The following is a 27,220-nucleotide window of genomic DNA, read 5'->3' as shown; positions in this document are numbered from 1 at the left end:
TAATGTATGGGGATTAACATAAGAATAAAAAAAATAAATTAAAAAAAAAAAAAGAAAATATTGGCCTTAAACAAGAAAGAGCAAGTGTTGGTGAGGATGTAGAGAAAAAGGAACCTTTGTGCACTGTTAGTGGGAATGTAAACTGCTGCAGCCATTGTGGAAAACAGTATGGAGGTTCCTCAAAAAATTAAAACTAGAGGGCGCCTGGGTGGCTCAGTCGTTAAGTGTCTGCCTTCAGCTCAGGTCATGATCCCAGGGTCCTGGGATTCAGCCCCGCATCGGGCTCCCTGCTCGGCAGGAAGCCTGCTTCTCCCTCTCCCACTCCCCCTGCTTGTGTTCCTGCTCTCGCTATGTCTCTCTCTGTCAAATAAATAAATAAAAATCTTAAAAAAAAAAAAAAAAAATTAAAACTAGAACTTCTATATGATCCAGCAATTCCACTCTGGTATTTATCCAAAGGAAACAAAACCACTAACTTGAAAAGAGATACCTGCATCCTTGTGTTCACTGAAGCATTATTTTACAATAGCCAAGATATGAAAGCAACCTAAGTGTCCACTGATGGATGAATGGATAAAAAAGATAGGGTATGTATACACACACACACACACGCATGCACACGTGTGTGCACACGCAGGAGTATTACTGAATCATAAAAAAGAAGGGTATCTTGCCATCTGCCAATTGACTTTTAAGGGTATTATGCTAAATAAATCAGACAGGGAAAAACATTATGATCTCACCTACAAGTGGAACCTAAAAACACAAAACCCAAACCAAAACCCAAACCCTACCAAAATGCTGAACTCTTAGATACAGAGAACAGGTAAGCGGCGGCCAGAGGTGATGCATAGGGCAGGTGTAAAATGGTAAAGGGAGTCAAACAGTACAAACTTTCAGTTATTTTATAACTGGAAGTCCTTGTATGTAATGTAGAGCATGGTGACTATAGTTAGCATTTTGTATTAATGATAGTTATTATATTGTACATTTGAAAGTTGCTAAGAGAATAGATCTTAAAAGTTCATCACAAGGAAAAAAATTGTAACCATATGGTGATGGATGTTAACTATACTTATTGTGATCATTTCATAATATATACAAATATCAAATTATTATGTTCTATAACTGAAACTAATATAATGTTACATGTCAATTATATTTAAATTAAAAAAAAGAAGAAATAGCTGTTAGGGATGAGTACTTCTTCATCAACTCTATCAAATCCTGAAGGAATTTCTATTTAGGCCTGGAGTTCTGTTCACAGTCTTCTCAAAATTAACTGCTCATTCTTTTCCCTTTGTAGAGTCTACTGTTAAATCTTCAAAATGTCTCATATTTCCAAGTTAATTCTGTATCTTCTAAAATGTAGTATAAAAAAAACAAGGTCACATGATTGCCTGATAAACTGTTTTATTAAAATATTCTGTGCTTGTATTATTTGTTGTTTCTATTAATGTTGAAGGATTAAGTCTTCTACAGCATCTACTCTATTTATCCTAACCAGTGAGCTTTTTATTGTGACAATTATATATATATATATATATATTTTTTAAAGATTTTATTTATTTATTTGACACAGAGAGACACAGCGAGAGAGAGAACGCAAGCAGGGGGAGTAGAAGAGGGAGAAGCAGGCTCCCCACTGAGCAGGGAGCCTGATGCAGGGCTCGATCCCAGGACCCTGGGATCATGACCTGAGCTGAAGGCAGACGCTTAACGACTGAGCCACCCAGGTGCCCCATGACAATTATATTTTTAATTTCCAAAATCTTTCATTGTTCCTTTTCCATGAATACAATATCCTCTCTAATCATGCCAATGTAAATTAGAGTCCTTTTGTCTGTTGATAACTTAGTATTTATCAAGTATTTACTATGTTTCAATCATGTTCTAAGCCCTTTCCATGTAAAAAGTCACTTCATCTCCACATTAACCCCAAGAATGATACTATTTCCATTTTTATAAATTTTTACAAAATATTTTATAAATATTTCCATTATTTCTATTTTACATATTTCCCACTTCCACTAAGTGTAAATTTGCTTACTTTGGTGCATCTCTTTCTATTGGCTTTCCTCAAATGTTGGTATCTATTTTGTTGAGTGCTTATTTTTAAGGCTAAAATTCCCTGCAAGCTCCTTTATGAATCTTTTACGTGCCTGCCTACTTGTGGGGAAGAGACAGGATATATAGCTTGACTCTGGTAGTTGGTGAAAGGCAGAGAGACTGTGCTGCCAGTAGGGTATAAGAGCTAGCTAGTCTCCTGGGCAAAGGGGATTTTTTTCATTTCACTGGGCGTCACCAGCCCTCTGGGACACTGACTTGCCTCTCTAATTCACACTTAATGGTAAACTTAGGGGTAAGTACTGCTAATTGCTTACCACATGGCCAGTGGGTAGGGAAGGACCTGGTGCACCTCACTGCTGCTACAGCAGGGGACCTCCTCCCAACAATCCCCTGAAGTCTCCACAGCCTCCCCACCCTGCTCCCCAACCACACCTTGCTCACCACTGAATTAGGCACACCCCTGGAACTCCTCCCATTCACAAACTGTGATCTTCAACAAGTTATTTCACTTCTCCATACCTTTGTTTTTTCATATATAAAATGAGGGTGGTAGTATCCAGCTATGTTGTTAGGATTAAATTTGATAAGATTAAAATACTTAGTGCACAGTGTTTAACAGACACTTAATGTACACTAGTTTGCCATCTTGCTACAGAAACATTATGCTTTTTAAAATAGAATGCTTAAATATTTTTAAATAACATAAATACAGGATTTCAAAATGTGTAAAAGCTCACCTTTGAAGCAAGCCATGCAACAATCACACACACACACACACACAAATGAAATGAAAATGAAAAATGAAATGAAATTAAACAACAGAGTTAAAGAGGGAACCAGAAGTAGGATAGCTACTTGAAATTGGATTAACAAAGATACTCTTTCCCTTGCTTTCTGATGCCAAGAGGCTCCAATCTCCCAAAATCTTCAGTTTGCAATTCTATATGCCACTGTAACCAGGGTGGTATGTCTAAAACACAAGTCTTATGTAACTTGTATAAATAAACATTTAGGTGAGTACAATGTTACAGATTAAAAAGTATTTCATAATCTGGCATACTATCCAAACTTCATTTTAGACCCACATTCTCCCCTTGCTCTATATTCCACTGATTATTAAAATTTTCTTTCAGTTCCTCAAATACAACATTCCTCATCCTCATTCTGGAACATTACAAATGATGCTGATTGTCTCTGAAACACTTTTCTGCACCCCAAATCTGTCATTCCCTCCCAAAATGGAACAGGGTTAAAAGAGACCAGAAAAAAAATCCAACATTCGGCAGACTACCAAAGAGGTTTATACAATAGGTAGTAAAAGCCTAAGATATTACAGTAAAACAGATGAAATATAAAATATGAGATATACTGAGATATATGAGATAACATTTTAGCAATCATATTGTCCTAAAATGCAGCTTGTTGAAATAAGAGTCATCCTCTATGTGACTTTTCCTATAGTTTCTCAAACCCAATGAATTCAAGAATTTTGAGTGTGTAAAAAGAATCTCCAAAAAAGAGAACAAGCTATTCGGTATGAATTTTTTCTTACTTCAGTAATCTTAGTTAGCCTATTGGGTTAGAGCAGTGATTTTCAAAATATGATTCCTTGGACTAGCAGCATTATTATAAGCGGAACTTATTTGCAATGTAAATTATTGAGCTTCACACCAGACTTTCTGAATCAAAAACTCTAGGCATAGGGCCCAGAAATCTGTATTTTAAGAAGTATCCAGGTGATTGTGATATGTTAGGTTTGAAAGCCACAAGGTTAAGGAATATAGAAATGGTAGTAAACAGTAAAAGATCCTAACCACAACACAAAGTATCAGAAGGATGAAACTGTAGAAAGAACAAGTCAACAACAGTTGATAAATCTACTCTTTGTCCCACACTAATGGACACTAAGTCACTTTAGGGACAAAAACCCAAAAAAAAACAAAAAAAATAAACGCACATGAATAATGTAATTGGAGGGTTCCAATGAATATCATCCTGATAAAGGCCAATAAGGAAGAGCCACTTTAAGTGCTTATAAAGAAATTATGCATAATGAATTGTAACCACATTACTCATTATTTTGCGCACTCGATAAACATTCACTGACTACTACTATTAAACCATCCATTATGCTAAGAGCTAAAGCTGTGATAAATAGGTTTTAATGGAAACAAGAAATTTTGAAAAGACAAAGCTTTTAAGTAATTTTGTTTGTTATACTGGAACTCCTTACCCAGGAAGATTGTAAAGAAAAGGATAACCTACTGTGAGTCCATATTTGTTATGTACAAGTTCACAATAAAACATTTGGTGCTTTTTAAGTTTATCAATTATAAATCCAATTAAATTAATTTCAATGTTTATGTGCCTAAGGGAACATTAGCTCTTATCCTCTAAAACTATTATGCGCGCACACACACACACACACACACACACAACACATACATATATACCTAATATGTATATATATATATATACACACACACACATTTATACAGGGGCACCTGGGTGGCTCAGTCGGTTAAGTGTCTGCCTTCGGCTCAGGTCATGATCTCGGGGTCCTGGTATTGAGCCCTACATTAGGCTCTCTGCTTGGTGGGGAGTCTGCTTCTCCCTCTACCTCTCTCTCTGTGCTCTCTCTCCCTCTCTTGCTCTCTCTCAAAAAAATAAATAAAATCTTTAAAAATATATACATACATATATACAGGTATATATTAACTAAACAGTGAAATGGAAAAAATCTGAACTAAGGACTGACAAGGATTAATTCTTACAGAAATAACCAAATTCTTTTTGATCTATGCTGGCAATTTTATTGCATGGATACCTCCTCTCCTCAACATGTTCATTTTTATAACTCCTGTGCATCTATATATCATCATCTCTTGAGAAGCAGTATATTGTGGTAGGGAGAGTATACACTTTGGTGCCAGATGCAAGTTCAAATCCTTTCTCAGCTACTTAATTATCTACGTCATTAGACAAGTTTTTTAAGTCTGTTTTCCATCCTAAAAATATTTTAATGATACATTCATAAAATTGAGAATTTGGTTTATAAACAAGTCCATAATAGATGTTTTATAAATTTTAGCCCCTTACTCCTTTCTCTTTTTCAGAATGGCATGTCAGTCCATTAATTATCCTCAGAGTCTTGATGTATTTTCATATTGACAATCAGAAACAGGACATAACTTACAACATTTGTGCTGTCTACGGGCCCTTCCATGGCATTTTGGCATTTCACAGATTCTTCTGAATATTTAAATACTGAAATTGTAGGGCGCCTGGGTGGCTCAGTTGGTTAAGCGACTGCCTTCGGCTTAGGTCATGATCCTGGAGTCCCTGGATCGAGCCACACATCGGGCTCCCTGCTCAGCGGGGGGTCTGCTTCTCCCTCTGACCCTCTTCCCTCTCGTGCTCTCTGTCTCTCATTCTCTCTCTCAAATAAATAAATAAAATCTTTAAAAAAAAAAAAAAATAAATACTGAAATTGTAGTACTGTGGGAAAGACCTACATGGGGAGCTGTGAGACCCAAGACTAGTTTCATTAATGTGAGCAAGTAACTTGGGCTTTATCCCATTGGATTGGGATAATTTCTCATGAAAAATAGGGTGTTAGGGGTGCCTGTGTGGCTCAGTTGGTTGGGCAACTGCCTTCGGCTCAGGTCATGATCCCAGAGTCCTGGGATCGAGTCCCACATCGGGCTCCCGGCTCAGCGGGGAGCCTGCTTCTCCCTCTGACCCTCTCCCCTCTCATGCTGTTTCTCTCTCTCTCTCAAATAAATGAATTAAAAAAAAAAATCTTAAAAAAAAAAGAAAAATAGGGTGTTAGACAAGATAATTTCTAAGGCTTCTTCTGGGTCCTTGAAATTTTAATTCTAAATTTTGGGGAAGAATTATTTTAGATCATTAGCAATTGGACCCTTGGACCTAGGAATATATCTTATTTGGGAAGGAAAGCTCAAGATAGAAAAGTAAGACAAAATAAGAAAAAGCAGGGGACTGCAAAAAGATCAACCCAGCTAAAAATACCTCTGCTTCCCCATATTCATCCTGCTGTAACTGCCTTAGAATAAAAATGTCTTCCTGTATACAAATTATGTAACAGGATTTCTTATCTCTTATAATATATGTGATCTCAGTATTAGCCCTTCTAGAATATTGTGTCACAAGTAATGGTTTTTCACACTCATGGCAGAGACAATGGTGGTGAGTAGCTGCTCTTTGTTGTCTTATCACTTCTCTGATCAATCTATAGATAGGCTTCCAGCTAGAGGGTTGGGCCTAGAACTGTCAGCAAGATAATCTAAGAATTTTTTTTTTTTTAGCTCAATGTTGCACTAAGTGAGGTATAGCAGACACCTTTGGGGAATTTGCCTGGTTCACAATTTAACTTTCTGGGAAAGACTGCATCACTGACATTTCTACTTACTTCCATTTTCACATTTGTTTATTCATCAAGAAATAATATTCCTGCTCTAGGCCCGTGTAGAAGCTCTAGCCCCTGGTGAAGGCATCAACTTATAGGGAAAATTTGTTTTTATTTCAGTTCAGTACAAAAGGACTTCTTTGCACTAAGACTAGCTGGCTCTTGCTTTCTTTTATCCACATCATCCTCAGTTTTTCATACAAAACCAGTAAATGATGCCAAGAAAAAGTAATACTTAACATCTCATATTTACTTCCCGTTAACCATTCATTCAGAAACCTAGGATTCCGACTATGAGAGAGACAGAACAAGAGATAGAGAGAAACTTACTTTCCACATAAGAGTTTATTTTCTACAGCCATTTTATTAATATGCCCTTACAAACTGATTTTAAAGCACTGATGCCAATTTTCTAAACTATATATACAAAAGGTCTCCTTCAAAATAGCCCTTCTCCTGTACTACTCAAGAAGAGTACCATATTCTTTTGTAAAAGGCCCTATCTGTATAAGCATATAAATGTTCAAAGAATTCAACATTTCTGTTACTCATCACATGCTATCTTCTATGTCTGTAATGTGATTTTTTCCAACAAAAACAATCATGATTCCAACTATTAAAGAATTAGTGACAATCTAAATAACTTAATGCCTAAGAAATTTAGAGCTGTGATATTTAATCTCTATCTCATTTGGGAGGGTCTCCTTTGAATCTTCCTACTTGGAAAATTTACATCTAACAAATTAAGAATTTTAGTTAGAAACAGATTGCCACTGGGGCGCCTGGGTGGCTCAGTCGTTTAGCGTCTGCCTTCGGCTCGGGTCATGATCCCAGGGTCCTGGGATCAAGCCCTGCATCAGGCTCCCTGCTCTGCGGGAAGCCTGCTTCTCCCTCTCCCACTCCCCCTGCTTGTGTTCCCTCTCTCGCTGTGTCTCTCTCTGTCAAATAAATAAATTAAATCTTTAAAAAAAAAAAAAAAAAGATTGCCATGAATGCCACAAAAAAAAAGATTTCATTTTAATGGAGGCTAATTTATGTAAGACTAAGATACATTAACATTTTTAAATATTTTACTTCAATATTTTAATACTGCATTAATATTTTAACCTTTATGCCCAGTTTTCTCTTTCAGTCAAGTATCATGAATTAGATTTACATCTCAGTTTTTGAGACACATAATGAGGAAACTGGCACTAGATTTAAACTGACTTATAATTATGAAAACCTTAAGGAAAAAACTTTACAAATTAAAACATCAAGAAAATGACGAACAAAGGCAAAAGAATTACCTGTAATCATTCTAATTAAATCCTTTTAAAAAAACTCCTCACTAATCAGATTAGTAAACATTATAAATCGGAAAGAACTTTATATTATGAACAGAGAGAAAAAGTGAAATGAAACAAAATACAACAGCTTAAACTTACTGGGTTGTCTGTGGAATCGTCAGCCAACTGTAAACCAAAATAGTCACGCTCAGTCAAATCAAGATGCTTGAAGACTATATCCAACAGAACTTGCCCCTGATCATGTTTCTAGAAGAAAAATAAAAGGAAATCAAAACTGGTAGGCAATATACTTTCAGATTTTTGAGCTCCTGAACTTTTGTCCGCTTCTATTAAATTGACAACGGTTTCCACAACAATGACTTGATTAGGGATAAAGAGTTTACATGTTATATACTACTTAAAAATCAGTCTGACTTGGGGATCCTGGCTGGCTCAGTCGGTGGAGTATGCAACTCTTGATCTCTGGGTCATAAGTTTGAGACCCACATTGGGTGTAGAGATTACTAAAAAAATAAACTTAAAAAAAAAAAAAAAACCAACACCACAGTGTAACTTTAGTTCAGATGGTGTAGAGAGCAATATAATAAATATGATGACATTGGGGTGCCTGCCTGGTTGGCTTAGTTAGTTAAGCATCTGACTCTTGATTTTGTCTCAGGTTATGATCTCAGGGTTGTGAGACTTAGCCCCGCTTCAGGCTCTGTGCTGGGTGTGGAGCCTGCTTAAGATTCTCTCTCTCCCTCTCCCTCTGCCCCTTTCCCCCAACTCTCTTTCTTTCTTTCTCTCTCTCTCTCTCTCGCCCCCACTCTCTAAAATAATAATAATAAAAAAGATAAATAAATGGCATTAAGGAAAACCTTTGATTGAAATGGATTCTGCTTTCAGGCTATTATCACCATATTTTTGTAATTGTATATTATTGCCACATTAACTCATGCATATATCTTTATCATGTATCTTATTGTCTTTATTATTCCATTTAAATTATGACTGAAGAGTGATGCATTCCTGGTATTAACTGTCTTTGTAGGCTGTTAACAAGATGGTCACAGCAATTTCAAAATTCATACCAATACATGACAATGTACAAAAAAACAACCTTCTTTGTAACGTTATCTTACAAAGAACTTTCCTTCATGTTTTATTGGCCAGGCTGATGTAATGTATGGTGATTAACATAATAAAATAAAATTTAAAAAAAACTAATGATATACTATATGTTGGCTAACTGAACATAATAAAAAATATATATAAAAGAAAAAAAAGCTACTTGCAAAACTCATCAGTGGCAGAAAATATGCGCTTCAAAGAGTGCTTCACAATGGTAGTTGTCATTCGAATAACATGTAAATATCTTTTATACTGACGCAACTTACCTTCCCCCCCACCCTTCTCCCATTCTCATTAAATTAGTCCAGGATGGAGATGAAGCATTAGTATTTTAAAAAGCTACTAAGGTGAGTCTAACGTATTCTTCTAGAGACAAGATGGAGTAGGGAGAAATCTACTCCCTATACCTCCAGCTAAGTGAAACAAAGAAACAAAAAACATTAAAAATAAGAAAACTCTGAAAGGTGAAAAGAAAGTGGAAGCCTGGCTAAGGAACTCCTTTTTTCTTTCCATTTATTTTATTTATTTATTTTAAGATTTTATGTATTTATTTGACAGAGAGAGACACATCAAGTGAGGCAACACAAGCAGGGGGGAGTGGGAGAGAGAGAAGCAGGCCTCCTGCTGAGCAGGAAGCCCGACATGGGGCTCAATTCCAGGACTCTGGGATCTTGACCTAAGCCAAAGGCAGACGCTCAATGACTGAGCCACCCTTCTTTCCATTCCTTTTCATTGAGGTAAAATTCACATAATCTAAAACCAACCATTTTGTACAAATTAGTGGCATTTAGTACACTGACAATACTGTGCGAGCATCACTTCTATCTAGTTCCAAAACATTTTCATCATGCCAAAAAAATACCATTCCCATTAAAGAGTATCCCTCCCCACCGCCTGGCAACCACTAATGTGCTTCCTGTCTTTATGGATTTATCTATTATGGACATTTCATATAAATGGAACCAAACATATGTAACCTTTTGTGTGTAGCTTCTTTCACTTAGCATACTGTTTCCAAGGTTTATCCATGTTGTATTCACCCTTAGTTTCCCTTTTGTAATGGTTAAATAATACTCCATTATATGGATATATCACAATTTTTCAGTTGATGGCATTTGGATTGTTTCCACTTTTTGGGTACCGTGAATCATGCTACCAAGAACACTGTTTTCAATTCTTTGGGGTAGGTACAAAGTGGAATTGATGGATCATATGGAAATTATGTTTAACTTTCTGAGGTACCATCAAACTCCTGACGATAGCAGCTGTAGCAATTTACATGCCTACCAGCAATGTGTGAAATTCCAATTTCTCTAAATTCTTGTCAACATGTGTTATTCTTTATTCTTTTGATTAAAGCCATCCCAGTAGGTATGAAGTAGTACTTCAATGTGGTCTTAATTTGCATTTCCATAAAAACTAATGATATTGAGGATTCTTTTCATGTGCTTATCGGTCATTTGTAGATCTTTGGAGAAATGTCTAATCAAGTTCTTTGCCTATTTTATTTTCTTTTGGGGGGGAGGGGCAGAGGGAGAGAGAGAATCTTAAGCAGGCTCCATGCTCACCGTGGAGCCTAATGTGGGGGGGCTCAGTCCCACAACCCTGAGATCATGACCTGAGCCAAAATTAAGAGTTAGACACTTAACCAACTGAGAGGCAGGTGCCTCTCTGCCCATTTTAAAAACTGGGTTGATAATCATTTTGTTGTTGAGTTCTATAAGTTCTTTATATTCTGGATACAAATATTTTCTCTCATTTGTAGGTGTCTTGATCATATACTTGGATACACAAAAGTTTTAAATTTTTGTGAAGCCAAATTTATTCACTTATTTCTTTTGATGTTATACCTATGAATTAATTGCCAAATCCAAGGTCATGAAAAATTACCTATGTATTTTCTCCTGAAAGTTTTATGGTTTTAGCTCTTAACATGTAGTTCTTTCACCTTTTGGAGGTTATTTTTATATATGGTAGGTATATACCTAGATAGGGGTGCAACTTCATTCTTTTGCATGTGGGTATCCAGTTGTCCAAGCACCATTTGTTGAAGAAACTATTCTTTCCCCACTGAATGCATCTTGGTAACTTTGTCAAAAACCTGTTGACCACATATAAATGGATTTATTTCCAAATGAACAGGTTATTTTCTACTCTGAGTCATCAGTTTTGTTTTCATCTCCCATACATCAAAGATTTAGTTCCAGAGATTCCTACAGCCCAGAAATGCCAATAGGCGCTGATGAAAACAGGCCAAGAAAAGCCTCCTTTCATGGGGTGCCTGGGTGGCTCAATCAGTTAAGCATGTGACTCAATCTGAAGGCTGTGAGTTCAAGCCCTGTGTTGGGCTCCACGTGGAGCCCATAAAACAAACAAACAAATAAACAAACCTACTTTCCCTAGCCAAATGACCAGGAAAACGAGGGTTTCTTCTATTTTCTTTTTAAAGATTTTATTTATTTATTTTATTTGAGAGAGAGGGGGACAGCGAGAGAGAGAAAGAAAGAGAGTGCACACATGCACACGGGGGGGGGCGGGGGCAGAGGGAGAGGGATTTAATCTCAAGCAGACTCTGCAACACAGGGCTCAATCCCATGACCCTGAGACCATGACCTGAGTCGAAACCAAGAGTCAGATGCCTAACCAACTGAACCACCCAGGTGCCAACCCTACTCCTGCCAAATCCAATGGAAAAAACTGAGCCCATATCCAGTAGTGCCATGGAAATCAAGTAGAGAGCCTAGAGTTCTACATGCCTCCTGGTACTAGCTGGGAGCCAGTGGGAAGCCTAGTCTACTTTCTGCCAACCAAAACCAAAAGCAAGCTGCAAGACTCCTTAGTGGTGGTATCAGCAGTAACTGAGTATACTGTTGAACTTTCACTTTAGCCTCAGGGTAACAGGCAGCGTTTGGCTTCCCTCACTAGTGGAGACAGCAGAAGGTGAGAGGGAAGCCTAGACTTCCACTAACACCACCATTCAGCTATAGCACCTGGCATCTATGAAACAGAAAAAAGGAGCATTTGGGAGAGGAGTTAACTATGAAACTTAGAAAAACAGAAAAGAAGAAAGAGCAACAGAGTGGGAGAAACTAGCAAAAATACTCAAGGTACTAAAATGTTGTTACCAATATACAGTTGACTCTTGAACAACCGAGGGGTTAGGGGTGCCAACTTCCACCCCCTGCCCCACAGTTGAAAACTTGTATATAACTCTTGACTCCCCAAAAATTTAACTAGTAATAGCCACCTGGGGACTAGAAGCCTTACTGATAACAAAAAGTCAATTAACACACATTTTATATGTTATATGTATTATATTCTTACAATAAAGTAAGCTAGAGAAAAGAAAATATTAAGTTAAGAAAATCATAAAATAAGATACACTTATGGTACTGTACTGTATTTATCTAAAAAATTCTGCATATAAATTGACCCATGGAGTTCAAACCCATATTGTTCAAACGTCAACTATACTACTGTAATTTGTATATATAAAACATAATAACAACAGCAACCATCAAATAAAGCTATGCAAAAAATATACTCTCAAAAACACTGAAATAAAAGATTCTAAAAAATGTTCATGTAATCTATTAGAAAGGGAAGAAAAAAAACAAATTAAAAAATATAATGACAGAAAGCAAGTAATAAAATAGCACATCTAAGCTCTAACATATAATTACATGAAAGTACATGGTCTAAATAGATGAGTGAAAAGGTAGAGATTAACAGAGCAGGAAAAAACCATGATCTACCTACTATTTAAAAAAAACTTAAAACGTAAAATATAATAATGTATGTAGACTGAAAGCAAAGGGATAGGAAAAGCTATATCATGCAAACATTAATTTTAAAAAGTACACTTGAGAGCAAATAGTTTTACTAGATGGAAAAAAGGACACTAGAAAATATTTATGCACAAAACAACATAACTAGAAAACAAATCAAATAAAAATAGAGTGGGAAGATAATCAGAAAATAGAAAACACAAATATAACTGGCAATGTCAAATATTTAGCAACTGCTAGAGTTATTAAATAGAAAATTAGCAAGAATATAGAAGAATTCAACAATACATCAACTAACAGGATCCAATTGACACATATAAGATAGTCTCCAGCCGGGCGCCTGGGTGGCTCAGTTGGTTGGGCGACTGCCTTCGGCTCAGGTCATGATCCTGGAGTCCCTGGATCGAGTCCCGCATCGGGCTCCCTGCTCGGCAGGGAGCCTGCTTCTGCCTCTGACCCTCCCCCCTCTCATGTGCTCTCTCTCTCTCGTTCTCTGTCTCAAATAAATAAATTAAAAAAATCTTAAAAAAAAAAAAAAATTTAAGATAGTCTCCAGCCAACATCAGAATACTCATTCTTTTCAATTGTCGATGGAACATTCATAAGACAAGCCATATCCTGGGTCATTAAATAAACCTTATGAAACTGAAAACTAAAATTAGTGCTCTATAATCATAATGAAATCAATAAAAACAGTAAACAGTAACAGAAAGTTAAGAAAAAATTAGAAAGGAAACACTTGGAAATTAAAGAACACATTTTTCAACATTCCACAGAATAAAGACGACTCAGGGAAATAAAAAAGTACAATAACCTGGAAAAAAGAAAATGACATATCAAAATTTGACTAAAGTAGTGCTGAAAAGAGAATTTATGATCTAAATGTTTACATTAGATAAAAGGAAAGGTCTCAAGTCAATAGCCTGAACTCCCTCCTAAAGAAAACTAGAAAAAAAAGCAAAATAAACAGAAGGAAAGGAGTAAAATACAGGTAAGAGCAGAAATCTATGGAGGGGCACCTGGGTGGTTCAGTTGGTTAAGTGTCTGCCTTTGGCTCAGGTCATAATCCCTGGGGGTCCTGGGATTGAGCCCCTAGTCAGTCTCCCTAGTCAGGGGAGAGTCTGCATATCCCTCTCTCTCTGCCCCTCCTCCCTCCCCTTATGCATATGCGCTTTCTTCTCTCCCCCTTCCAATAAGTAAATAAAATCTTAAAAAAAAAAAAGAAAGAAATTTCTGGAAATCTGCTTCTTTGAAAAGATCAATAAAATTGAGAAACTTCTAGCAAGAGTGGTAAAAGAAAAAGAAGAATATACAAATTACCAATTATAGAATTAAAAGTAAGGATGACACTACACATTCCAAAAACATTTACAAGGTAAGTAACTAGAAGAAACATATCTATACAATAAATCTATCTGACAATGTGGATGAAATAAACTAATTCCTCAAAAAGAAAAAACTACGAAGCTGAAGGCAGACGTTTAACCGACTGAGTCACCCAGGCACCCCGCATAATTACTTTTTAATGAAATTATACTTAAAAAACAACCAAAAACCTCTTAAAAACAAACAAACAAGAACACCTCCCCAAAACCGAAGTCTCCTGGGCCTAATGATTTCACTGGAGAAGTCTAAGAAACATTTAAATAAGAATTAAGAACAATTCTACTTGGAGTGCCTGGGTGGCTCAGTCGGTTGAGTGTCCCATTCTTGAGTTCAGCTCAGGTCATGATCTCAGGATCATGGGACTGAGCCCCGCATCTGGCTCCACACTTAGTGTAGAGTCTGCTTGTCCTTCTCCCTCCCACTGCTTGTGCTCTCTCTCTCTCAAATAAATAACATCTTTTTTAAAAAATTATATTAAAAAAAGAACAATTCTACTCAACCTACCGCCCCAAAATCAATTCGCTCTATGAAACCAGTATACGCAGACCCCAAAGCCAAAGTCCAAAAAAAGAAAACTGTAAGCAAATATTCTTCATGAAAATAAATGCAAAATTCCTCAACAAAATAATAGATGGAATTGAGCAATCCTTAAAGGATTACACACAATGACTAAGTAAGGTTTTCCAGAGATGCAAAGCTAGTTCGATGCTCAAAATCAACCAGGTAATGATGCCCTGAAACCAGTTTCATTGACCTAGTCGCCAGCAAAACAACTATTGCTAAGGAAAATAATTTAAAAAACAAACGAAAACACACACAAACCCCAACAATTTAATGTCTCAGGGAATTGTGGTAAGAGCATAAAACAAATGAAACAGCATTTATTCAAAAAACTGTACTAAATCTTGGTAAGAATAGAGTCTGTGGCACTTGAGCCATGACCCACTTTCTTTCTCTTCCTCCCAGGCCAATACTATGCAAGCTCCGTTCCAGTGTGGCCAACAAGATGGGAATTCCTCTATTCTTAGATCTTAGTCAAGGGATACAGAATCTCCACAGAAGGACAGGCCACCAGCATTTCTCATGCATCTCAACTCCGTGTTACAGATTTTAAAACAGAGGATGGTGTGGACAAAAGTCGGAGGCCTCAACACAGCCCTAACTCACAGGGCAAAAACTAGACTCAATCACAGAAAGTAAAAAATATTGAAGCCATAACATAGATGTCTTTGCCCAGAGTCAGAAGAAAGAGTAAGGAAACAGCTGATGGAGAACCTTGACATGTGTCAAAATCCCCAGTAGGCAGAACAGTGACTGCCAAAGAAGGCAATAAAAATATATTTGATAATTGAATAAGTGAGTGACAAAATGGCCTACAGAAAAAAAATTAAGTTTATATGGCTTTCAAGTCCCTTTGCAAGCATTCCTGGTTCTTCAGTTTTTCTGACTTCATAAGAGGACCAGTTAAATAAGGCATTTGAGAAAATCTCTAAAGCACAAGGGATAGTGCATCTTCACAGAAACTTACTAGAAACAGTTCCTTTAAAGATGAAGAAATTGTTCCTAACAGAATTTATCTAGGTTTATCACTAGACCTTTAAATCAGTAACAACTGCCAGGCGAAACTGAGATTCCTGTTGGCAGGCCAAGCACAAGGACAGATGTGTTAGACAAGTTTATAAGAAAACACCAAGCAGCAGCACTACAAAACCTATGGCAGAGAAAAATTCTTTGGAGGGTAGTACAGTAAAATGGAAATAATAAATAGGCCATGTCCTTATTTGGCCAGTTAGTATGTAGCCTTGGGTGAATTCTGTTTCTACCTAGGCCAATTTCATCAACTCTAACCTATAGGAATAGACTAGGTCATCTGTGTATTGAGGGAGGAAAGGCCAAATTTAGGCTTCCTGCTTCAACCATAGTTAAGTGTAACTGATCCACTACACCCACCCACCTACCTACACATATACGTGTGTGTGTGTGTGTATCTTCACGGCAGAAAAAAAAGTATTCCACACTTTAAAATGTCTGAAAACAACTAAATTAGATGATCTCTGAGATCCCTTACTTCTAAAGATGCTCTCCTGAAGATGAAAAAGAGGAATGTTTTCACATAAGAAAAAAGACAATTATGTAACAAGTAAGCAAGTTGAAACACTGAAGGCCTGCAGGAAAGAGTTATTTCCATAATGTTTAGGCCAAAGGCATATTGCTCTTAGAGGATGGACTTTGATTATATCCCTGGATGAAGCATACACAATGGAAAAAGATTTTCATTAGGAGTCTAAAGTGAGCAGAGATTCTTTTTTTTTTTTTTTTAAAGATTTTATTTATTTATTTGAGAGAGAGAATGAGAGACAGAGAGCATGAGAGGGAAGAGGGTCAGACGGAGAAGCAGACCCCCTGCTGAGCAGGGAGCCTGATGCGGGACTCGATCCTGGGATTCCAGGATCATGACCTGAGCTGAAGGCAGTCGTTTAACCAACTGAGCCACCCAGGCGCCCGTGAGCAGAGATTCTTAACACACAACATAAACTTTAAGAGATAACATAAACACACACTGATTTTGACAAGAAATGGAGGTAACTTATTGATGGAAAATGTAAAACTTAATAGAGCTTAAGGTTTCTTGTTTTTTCTTTTCTTTTTTTTTTTTTTTAAGATTTTATTTATTTGTCAGAGGAGAGAGAGAGTGCACAAGCAGGGGGAGCAGCAGACAGAGGGAGAAGCAGTCTCCCCACTGAGCAAGGAACCTGATGTGGGACTCAATCCCAGGACCCCAGGATCATGACCTGAGCTGAAGGCAGACGCTTAACCAAGTGAGCCACCCCGGCATCTCAATAGCTTCTTTATTCTGCCTGGAATGAATTTATAAAACAAGAGGAGGGAAACAATATTATGGTACTCCAAATAAAAACTATGCCTTCTACAGTTAAAAAACTGCTTTTTTTTTCTATACAGAAGTCAGAAAAAGGTTTTGCATAAAGAGAAAGAACCTCAAGAAGTAAGAATTATGGCTAGCAAAGTGAGTAATAATTAACAAGAGAGATAGCCAACACTTACTGTCAACACTTACAAGCCAATACTTGCTATGTCAGACACTATTGTAAGTGAACGTGTATTGATTCATTTAATTATCATAACAACCCTATGAGGTGGGTCCTATTAAGACTCTTTGAAGATGAAGAAACTGAGACACAGAAAACAAACACAGATTTCTAAAGATCACACAGGTAGTAGCAGAACTTATATTCTACCCAGATTATCTGGCCCAAGAGCCTATGTTTACAGCCATCATAAAAATACTTTGTTTTATAGAATTATTTTGCCGTTATCAACAATGGAAAACTATTTATACTTTGTCTTCCCATGTGAAAGGAACATTTTTTAAGCTGAAAATACACAATTGCTTTGTATAACCCATTTAAAAATACCAACTTTCCTTTCCAGCAATATGGCAGAGTAGATAATCTAAGAACTCTCTGCAACAAAATCCCTAGAGATGCTGGATAAAATGTAATAAACATTCTTTTAATTTGTACAGCTGGGCTGAAAAGAAGCCTAAAGCATGGAGAAAGGAGGAAATAGAAAACTTAAAAGCTGTGCTAGGACTACCATGGAAAGGCTTGTTAAAGAATGAGGAGTCATGTTGCCTGGATGGCTAAGTCGGTTGAGTAGCTGGCTCTTCAGTTCAGCTTGGGTTGTGATTTTGGGGTTGTGGGATTGAGCCCCAGGTCAGGCTCCTCAATCAGCAGGGAGGAGATTCACTCCTTCTCTCTCTACCCCTACCCCCGCCCATTCATGTGCCCATGCGTGCTCTCTCTGTAAAATAAATAAAAATTAAAAAAAAAAAAAAAAAGAAGAAGCAGTCTAAGTTTATCACACACAGGTGAGACAATGAGTAGGACGTGGGCTCAAACAAGGTGAGATACAGGACTAAGACTTTCCCACCAAAACTCCAAACTTGGATGGTGACATTTATTAATGAAAGGCAGACTAAGGGAGAAAAAATCCTCCCACCAGCCCAGGATGAAATTAAAGAAGTTTTTCTGCCTCTACCTGGGATCCAGATGAAGAGGAAAAGTCTACCCTGAAAATTCACAAACACAAGGCTGCCCTCACATGGGTCTAAAGTTTGAGTTTATACCATCTTTTGCTTGTAGATTCCCAAAGGTGAATAATTATGATCAAATATTAGTCCAGGGTAAAAACAAAACATCCTTCAAGGAACACATCTTTAACCCAGACTACAGATGATTCCCAGAGATAACGCTTATCTGAAAACAAGGTCACAATCCAAATTATAAAACACCAGTGGAATCAAGAGCAAAGGTCAGGAAAGCTGAATTACATTCCTTTTAAAACTTCAAATAAAAGAACTATAAAAACTATAAACTTAATGAGTAAAAGCATTAAAAATATAATAGGATTTTCTTTATCCAATACAAATACTTACTATAAAAAAAGCTAAAGTAATTAAGACAGTGTGGATTGGCAAAGACAGATGAAAAGATCATTAGTATGGGGGGAAAGGCCAGAAAACAGACCCACACAAACTTTATTTCCAACAGACTACTACTAGAGGGCACTGAGAAAAGGAAGTTCTTTTCAGTAAGATGCCAGTGAACAAACCAGATATCCATAAGGAAAGAATAAAAGTTAACCCAAATCAACACTTCACCATACTCCCAAATTACTTTGGGAAAAGTAATTACTTTGAAAAAATTAAGGACATGCAAGCCTCTAATAAGACTAACAATAAAAAAAATTAACAACAAGAACAAAAATGCAAAATAGAACCACATAGAGCATTTGGACCTAAAACTATGAAAGAAAATCAGTAAGGCACATACAACAGCATTACTAAATCTGTGAAATTCTAACCTTCAAAGAATACATAATCTCCATTTACCTGAACTATTTCAAAGAACAGAAAAGCAGGGAATGTTACCCAATTACTCTTATTCTAATTCAAGAGGGAATAATAACAGTAAAAGAACATATAAAGGCAAATCACATTAATGAACAGAGATGCAAAAATCTCAAAAAAAAAAAAAATACTAGCAAACAATTTGGCATCACGACAAAAAAAGATTCAAAGATTTTGTGGAGGATTTAATATCACAAAAGCTATACATATAATTAATAATTTAACATTAACAGAATGAAGGAGAAAAAGCACACAAATAACTCCTTACTCAAAGCGGGAAAAAGTAAAATGAAACTACATAAATTTTGCTGTAACAAAACACAAAGAAGGGCATTAGATAAAAGGGGGTCAATTCAAAAAGAAAATATAACATTCATAAATATTTACTCACCCAGCATAGGAGCACCTAAATATATAGAGCAAATACTAACAGACAAAAAGGGAGAAACAGACAATAACACAATAATAGTAGGGAACTTTAATACCCCACTGGAAAGACTGATCAACCAGACAGAAAATCGATAAGGAAAGAGCAGCCTTAAACACCACATTAAACCAGATTAACTCAGTAGGTATGTACAGAACATTTCATCCAAAAGCTGCAAAACACACATTCTTTTCAAGTGCACATGGAATATTCTCTAGGATAAATCATATGTTGGCCCATAAAACAAGTCTCAATAAATTCAAGAAGACTAAAATCCTATCAAGCATCTTTTCTAGCCTCAACAGTATAAAACTAGAAATCAATTACAAGAAGAAAACAGGCAAAAACACAAACACGTGTAGACTAAAAAACACGCTACTAAACAAACCATAGGTCAACAAAGAAATCAAAAAAGAAAGAAAAAACACCTTGAGACAAATGAAAATGGAAACATAACTTTCAAAAATCCATGGGATGCAGCAAAAACAGTTCTAAGGGGAAAGTTGATAGTGATAAAGGCCTACCTAAAGAAACAAGAAAAATCCCAGATACACAATTTAATCTTACACCTAAATGAACCAGAAAAAGAAGAACAAAGAAAGCTCAAAAAGTTAGCAGAAGGAAGGAAATAGTAAAGATCATAGCAGAAATAAATGAAACGGGCGCCTGGGTGGACTCAGTCGTTAAGCATCTGCCTTCCACTCAGGTCATGATCCCAGGGTCCTGGGGTGAGTCCCGCATTGGGCTCCCTGCTGAGCAGGAAGCCTGATTCTCCCTCTCCTCTCCCTCTGCCCCTATCCCCCCCTTGTGCGCTCTCTTGTACTCTCTCTCTCAAATAAATAAAATCTTGAAAGAAGAAAGAAAGAGAGAGAGAGAGAGAAAGAAAGAAAGAAAGAAAAAAATGAAACAGAGACTTCAAAAAACAATAGAAAAGATCAATGAAACTAACAGGCTCTTTGAAAAGATATAAATCTCTAATGAGACCCATGCAAAAAAAAAAAAAGAGGTCCCGAATGATTAAGTTACAATTTACCCTGCAGGAATAAAAAGGATAACAGACTACTATGAACAAGTATGCCAACAAATTGTAAAACCTAGAAGAAATGGATAAATTCCTAGAAACAATGACTTACAAAGATCGAATCACAAAGAAATAAAAAATTTGAATAGACTAATTACAAGTATTGAAATTAAATCTGTAATTTAAAAACTCCTAAAACCCTAATGCCATGACCAGATGGCTTCAGAGATGAATTCTACGAAACTTTAAAAAGTCAGTATCTAGCCTTCTCAAATTATTCAAAAAAATGAAGAGGAAGGAATGCTTCCAAAATCATTTTATGGAGCCAGATTTCCCAAAACCAAAATGAGACAAAGACACCACCAAAACAAACAAAACAAACATGTTGATATCCTTGATGAACACAGATGCAAAATTCCTCAACAGAAGGTATCAGCAAACTGAATTCAACAATATATTAAAAGGATCGGGGGTGCCTGGGTGGCTCAGACGGGTTAAGCGTCTGCCTTCCACTAAGGTCATGATCCTGGGGTCCTGGGATGGAGCCCCACATCGGGCTCCCTGCTCAGCAGGGAGCCTGCTTCTCCCTCTCCCTCTGCCTGCCGCTCCCCCTGCTTGTACTCTCTCTCTAATAAAAAATTTAAAAATCTTAAAAAAGATCATAACCAGGACTAAATGGGATTTACTACAAGGATGCAAGAATAATTCAACACCTGTAAATCAATCAAAGTGATGCACCACATCAACAAAGGATGAAAATCATATGGGCATCTCAGTAGATGCAGAAAAAGGACTTGACAAAATTCAACATCTACTTATGATAGAAAGTCTCAACATTAAGTGGGCATAGAAGAAACATACATAATAAAGGCTACATATGAAAAACCCACAACTAACATCATACTCAATGTTGAAAAGCTTTTCCAAGATAAGGATTAAGACAAGGATAACCACTCTAATCTGTTACTGAGCTAGTATTTTTAAAAGAGGCAGAAACAACCATCCAAAACAAAGTGAAATCAGGAAGCCTAGCTATTCAAAAATACTGAAGTCAGTTTCCAGCCCTTATGCTTTCTAGCTTCTAATTTAACCAAAGGAACATATGGGAATGAAAAGTGATACCAGGGTCCATGCAGGCTGGAAATACAAGAGATCCACAAACTTTATACTGGTAAAAGTAAATAACAACAACAACAATCATACCATGCAGAATGGCACAGAAAAATACAAGAAATTGAAAAGTAAAAGTACAACTTGCCTACCTGGTCAGAATTCATCCTACAATGTGGTCTAAGAACCCCAAGTGAAAAAATACAAGAGATCCTGGGATGATGGTACCCCCAACTCACTGGCAAAAGCACATAAAAGTCTTCTCTGGAAAAAAGCAATTTTCAACCGGGACTCAAACAGAGATTGGCAGGCAGAGAAAATATAAAATATATGACCTAACTATATGCTGTCTCCAAGAAACTCCAAATATAAAGATTTGTTAGGTTGAAAGTAAATGATGGAAAAGATATAAGATGTAAACATTAATCAAAAGAAAGGATGAGTGTCCACATTAATATCAGATAAAATAGACTTATGAGAAAAAAAATTTACCAGAGACAAAGCAGACATTTTAGAATGACAAGAGTTAATCCACTACCAGGATACAAAAGTCCTAAATGTGTAACTAAAACAATATTGATAAAGAAAAACAAATGTTAAGATACATTTCTCAGTTTCAAAACTTATTATGAAACTATGGAATCAAGACAATATTGTGTTCATATAAGGGGAGACACTGGAATAGAAGAGAATATGAAACTGAGAGTCCAGAAATAAAGTCTTACATTTACTGTGGACTGGTTACAAGGGTGTCAAGACAACTCAAATGGGAATGAATGATTTTGTCCTTTCACACTCTTACACCATACACAAAAATAAACTCAAAATGGATTAAAGAGGGACGCCTGGGTGGCTCAGTCAGTTAAGTGTCTGCCTTTGGCTCAGGTCATGATCCCAGGGTCCTGTGATTGAGCCCCACATTGAGCTCAGCAGGGAGCCTGCTTCTCCCTCCCCCTCTGCCCCACTCCCTGCTCTTGCTTGCTCTCTCTAAAATAAATAAATATAAAATATTTTAAAAAATGGATTAAAGACCTAAATATGTGACCTGAAACCATAAAAATCCTGAGAGGACAGGCAGTAATTTCTCTGATATCAGCCGTAGCAACATTTTTCTAGATATGTCTCCTGAGACAAGGAAATAAAAGCTAAAATAAACTATTAGGACTACATCAAAATAAAAAGCTTCTGCACAGCAAAAGAAACAATCAACAAAACTAAAAGGCAACCTACTGAATGGGAGGCTGTATTTGCAAATGACATATCCGATAAAGGGTTAGTATCCAAAATATTTTAAAAAATGATACAACTCAACAGCGAAAATAATCCAATTAAAATATTGGCGAAAGATGTGAATAGGCATTTCTCAAAAGACATACAGATGGCCAACAGACATGTGAAAAGATTCTCAACATCACTCATCATTTGAATGCAAATCATAGCTAAAATTAAAAACACACTCTCTCCTGCTCTCTCTCTCAAAAAAAAAAAGGATACATGCACCCCTATATTTATTGCAGCATTATTTACATAGCCAAATTATGGAAGCAGTCCAAGTGTCCACTGATAAGTCAATGGATAAAGAAGAGGTGGTATACACACACGCACACACAGAGGAATATTATTCAGCCGGAAAAAGGAATGAAATCTTGCCATGTGCAACAACATGCATGGTGCCAGAGCGTATAATACTAAGTGAAATAAGTCAGAGAAAGACAAATAATGTGTGATTTCACTCATATGCAGAATTTAAGAAACAAAACAAATGAGCAAAGGGGAAAAAGAAAGAGAGAGGCACAAACCAAGAAACAGACTCTTAACTATAGAGAACAAACTGATGGTTACCAGAGGGGAGGTGGGTGGGGGTGGGGAGTGAAACAGATGATGGGGATTAAAAGTACTCTTATTGTGATGAGCACCTGGGAATGTACAGAATTGCTGAATCACTATGTTGTACACATGAAACTAATATAACACTGTATGTTAACTAGACTGAAATTAAAAACTTAATTTAAAAAATGGTGCTGGGACAAATGGATATCTACATGCAAAAGAATGAAATTGGATCCCTACCTCTCGCCATATAAAAAGTGAACTCTAAATGGACCAAAGGCATAAGATTAATAGTTACAACTATAAAAGCCTCGGAAAAAAACAGGAGTAAATCTTTGTGACCACGGCAAAGGAAATGGTATTTTAGATAGGACACCAAAAGCACGTGACAAAAGCAAAAAAGAAATTGTAATTCATTAAAGATAAAAACTTCTGTGTTTCAAAAAAGGATACCATTAAGAAAATGAAAAGACAACCCACAGCATGAGAGAAAATATTTGTAAATCATTTATCTGATGAGTGACATGAATCTAGAATATATAAAGAATTCTTAAAACTCAGTGATAAAAAGGCAAATAATTATAAAATGAGCATGGAATTTGAATAGACATTTCTACAAAGAAGATATTCAAAAGGCCAGTAAACTCATGAAAAAATTAAAAGTTAAAAGACAGAAAAAAAATACAGAAAGCAAATACCAATCAAAGAAACCTGGTAGGAATTCTTATATCAAATAATATAGATTTTTAAAAACATTGCTAAGTATCAAGAAAATCATTATATTACGTAACGATAAAAGGTGCAATTTGCCAAAACAATATACCAATTCTTAACTTCTATCCACCAAATAGAGTAGTTCCAAAAATACAGTGTAAACCACAGTAAAAAAACAAATACCACCTCATACCTACTATGATAGCTATAATTTTTTAAAAAGTGGAAAATAACAAGTGTTGGCAAATACATGGAGAAATTGGAGCTCTTACACATTGTTGGTCGGAATGTGAAACAGTGCAGCCACTATGGAGAACAATTTTGCGGTTCCTCAAAAGCTAAAAAAAATTATTGCATGATCCAGCATTTACATTTCTGGGTATATACCCCATGGAATTGAAAACAGGGACTTGAATAGATACTTGTATGCTAATATTCATTGCAGCATTATTCACAAGAGGTGGAAGGTGAAAACAACCCAAGTGTCCATCAACAGTTGAACAGACATACAAAATGTGGTATATCTATACAATGGAACATTTTTCAAGAATAAAAATGAAGTTCTGATACATGCTACATGGAATCTTGAAACATTATGCTATATGAAACAAGCCATACATAAAAGAACAGATATTATATGATTCCACTTAGATATCTAGAATAGGCAAATCCACAGATTTGGTGTCAGGGGAAAATGGGAAGTTACTGCTTAATGATTACAGGGTTTCTGTTTGGAGTGATGAAAAGGTTTGGGAAACAGTGGTGATGATTGCAAAGCAGTGTGACTGTAACCAATGCAAATGAACTGTATACTCAAAAATGGTTAAAGTGGTCAATTTTATGGTATATATATATTACAATATTCAAAAATTAATACTGCAATATACCAAAACCCACTGAATTGTACAATAAAAAAGATGAACTGTACTCTTTAAACATGGAAGTGTATCTCAATAAAGCTGTTAAAGCATACATAGTATAAAGTTGACAGGTCCTACAAAGAGGAATTGACAAGTATTTCCCACGCAGGAGATTTTAGCAAAAGTCAACAAAATTACTGGCAAACCACAGAAAGAGTGAGGTTAAAAACTGGAAATGTAAATGATCAATAATTATATGGGAAACACCACCACCAAAGCACAATAAAGTGGTAGATAGTGAACATTCTTGTCTTGTTTCCAGTGTTAGGGGAAAACTTTCAGTATTTCATTTCTAGGTACGATGTATGCCTTAGATATTTGTAAATATCTTTTAGCAGTTTACGGAAATTCTTTCCTATTTCTAGTGCACTAAGTTTTTGTTTTTTAATACATTGGGGAATTGATCACATGGATTTTTTCCTTTATACTTTACATTCTCGAAATTAACCTAACTTGGTATAAACACCTAAAGAGTATTTTTGTATATGCATATATAGTTTTAATTTGTTAATAATTATTTGTGTGGAAATTTTGCAAATTTTGTTCATATTAGTCTATAATACTCCTTTATTATATAATAATCTAACTAGCTGTTAATATGAAAGTTATGCTGGTTTTGCAAAATGAGCTGTGAACTGTTACTTCTCTTTTTATTCACTGGAAGAGTGAGATTGGTGTTATTTTTTTAAATGCTGAAAAAATTAATTAGTGGAAGGTAAAACCACAATACTACAACACAAGCATCAAAATGGCTAAAATGTAAAAGTATCAAATGCTGTAATGTAATGAGCACTGGGTGTTATATAAGACTGATGAATCACTGAACTCTACGTTTGAAGCTTATAGTACACTATTATGTCAATTAACTGAATTTAAATTTAAAAAAATGGTAAAAAAAATAATAATAATAAAAAAAATACCAAGTGTTGGTGAGGATGTAGAACACATGTAACTCTCAAAAACTGCTGATGGAAGTGTACATGCAAATACAACCACTCTGGAAAACTGTTTCACAGTATCTGACCCAGCTTTTCCACTCTTAGATATTTGCCCAACAGAAGTATGTATATATATTCACAAATACATATATGTGTAAGAATTGTTTAGAGCTGCAGTATTCATAGTAGCCCCACAGTGTAAACAAACCAAGGGTCCAAAAACAATGGATTGGATGAATTCTGGTATACTTGTACAATGATATCTCACTGTCTTTTGTTTTATGGCAAACACCCCAAAATATTTTTTAAGAAGTATTAGTATCTCTCATGCTTCTGTGGGTTGCTGAGCCCAGCTTTGGTTCTTACTTGTGGTTCCAGTTAGACAGCAGCTAATAAATTCAGCTGAAGTTTGACAGTACCGTGATACACAAAATGGCTCACGCACATTGTTGGCAACTGGTACTGACTGTTGGCTAAAATATCAGCTGGGACTGTTAACGAGAGAGCCTACATATATGGCCTCTCCATATGGTATAGACTTCTCACAGCATGACAGCTGGATTTTGAGACTGTTCCAAGAGTGTGAGTCCTAAGAGACCCAACTAGAAGGTGGAAGGCTTCATGTTACTGGTAGTCACAAAGAGTCTCTTTACTGCCATGGACAAAAATGAATCACATAGACCAGGCAAAATTCAGGGGTGAGGAATTCTGCAACAGTGTGAATATTAAGAGGTATAGTCCACTGGGGGGCCATTTTTGGAGAATAGCTACCAGAAATGGAATAGTATACAGAAAACGGGGGAGGGTAGTTAGGTTGAACTATATATGAAACTGCTGACACTGACTTACAAAAACAGCGATTTCAAATGATTTATTCTAATAACAGTAAAAAACAAACAAAACTAATCTGTCAGTCTGGTGACCACTTTGGGCAAGTAGTGAAAAATAACAAGAAGGAAGTACAAGGGATGCTTCTAACATATTGGTAATATTCTATATCTTAATCCAATGGTGGCTTCACAGAAGATTCCACTTTGTAATTCTTACCAATCTTACATTTAGATTTTTTTTAAGTAGGCTCCACGTCAAATGTGGGGCTTAAAATCACGACCCCAAGATCAAGAGCTACATGCTCTACTGACTGAGCCACCTAGGTGCCCCTAACATTTGATTTTTATTGTATATGTTATATTTCAAATAAAAAGTTACTTCTGCTCCTCATGACTACCAAAACCCTCAATGAAACACCAATTCATAC

General features: G+C 36.2%; 1 protein-coding gene across 7 annotated transcripts in view; it reads right to left on the bottom strand.

The window, feature by feature from the left end:
* PTPN4 (protein tyrosine phosphatase non-receptor type 4) overlaps positions 1-27,220 on the bottom strand; it is a 223,558-nt gene that overhangs the window by 127,009 nt on the left and 69,329 nt on the right. For all 7 annotated transcript variants that reach the window (XM_081814594.1, XM_081814592.1, XM_081814597.1 and 4 more), the window contains exon 3: positions 7,927-8,034. In XM_081814594.1, coding sequence (XP_081670720.1) covers positions 7,927-8,034 — 108 coding nt within the window. The remainder of the gene's footprint in view (positions 1-7,926; positions 8,035-27,220) is intronic.

Source organism: Leptonychotes weddellii, chromosome 3 (genome assembly GCF_054177405.1).
Source record: "Leptonychotes weddellii isolate Sample4059 chromosome 3, ASM5417740v2, whole genome shotgun sequence".
Lineage (NCBI taxonomy): Eukaryota > Metazoa > Chordata > Mammalia > Carnivora > Phocidae > Leptonychotes > Leptonychotes weddellii.
This window is presented reverse-complemented; position numbering and strand designations above follow the sequence as displayed.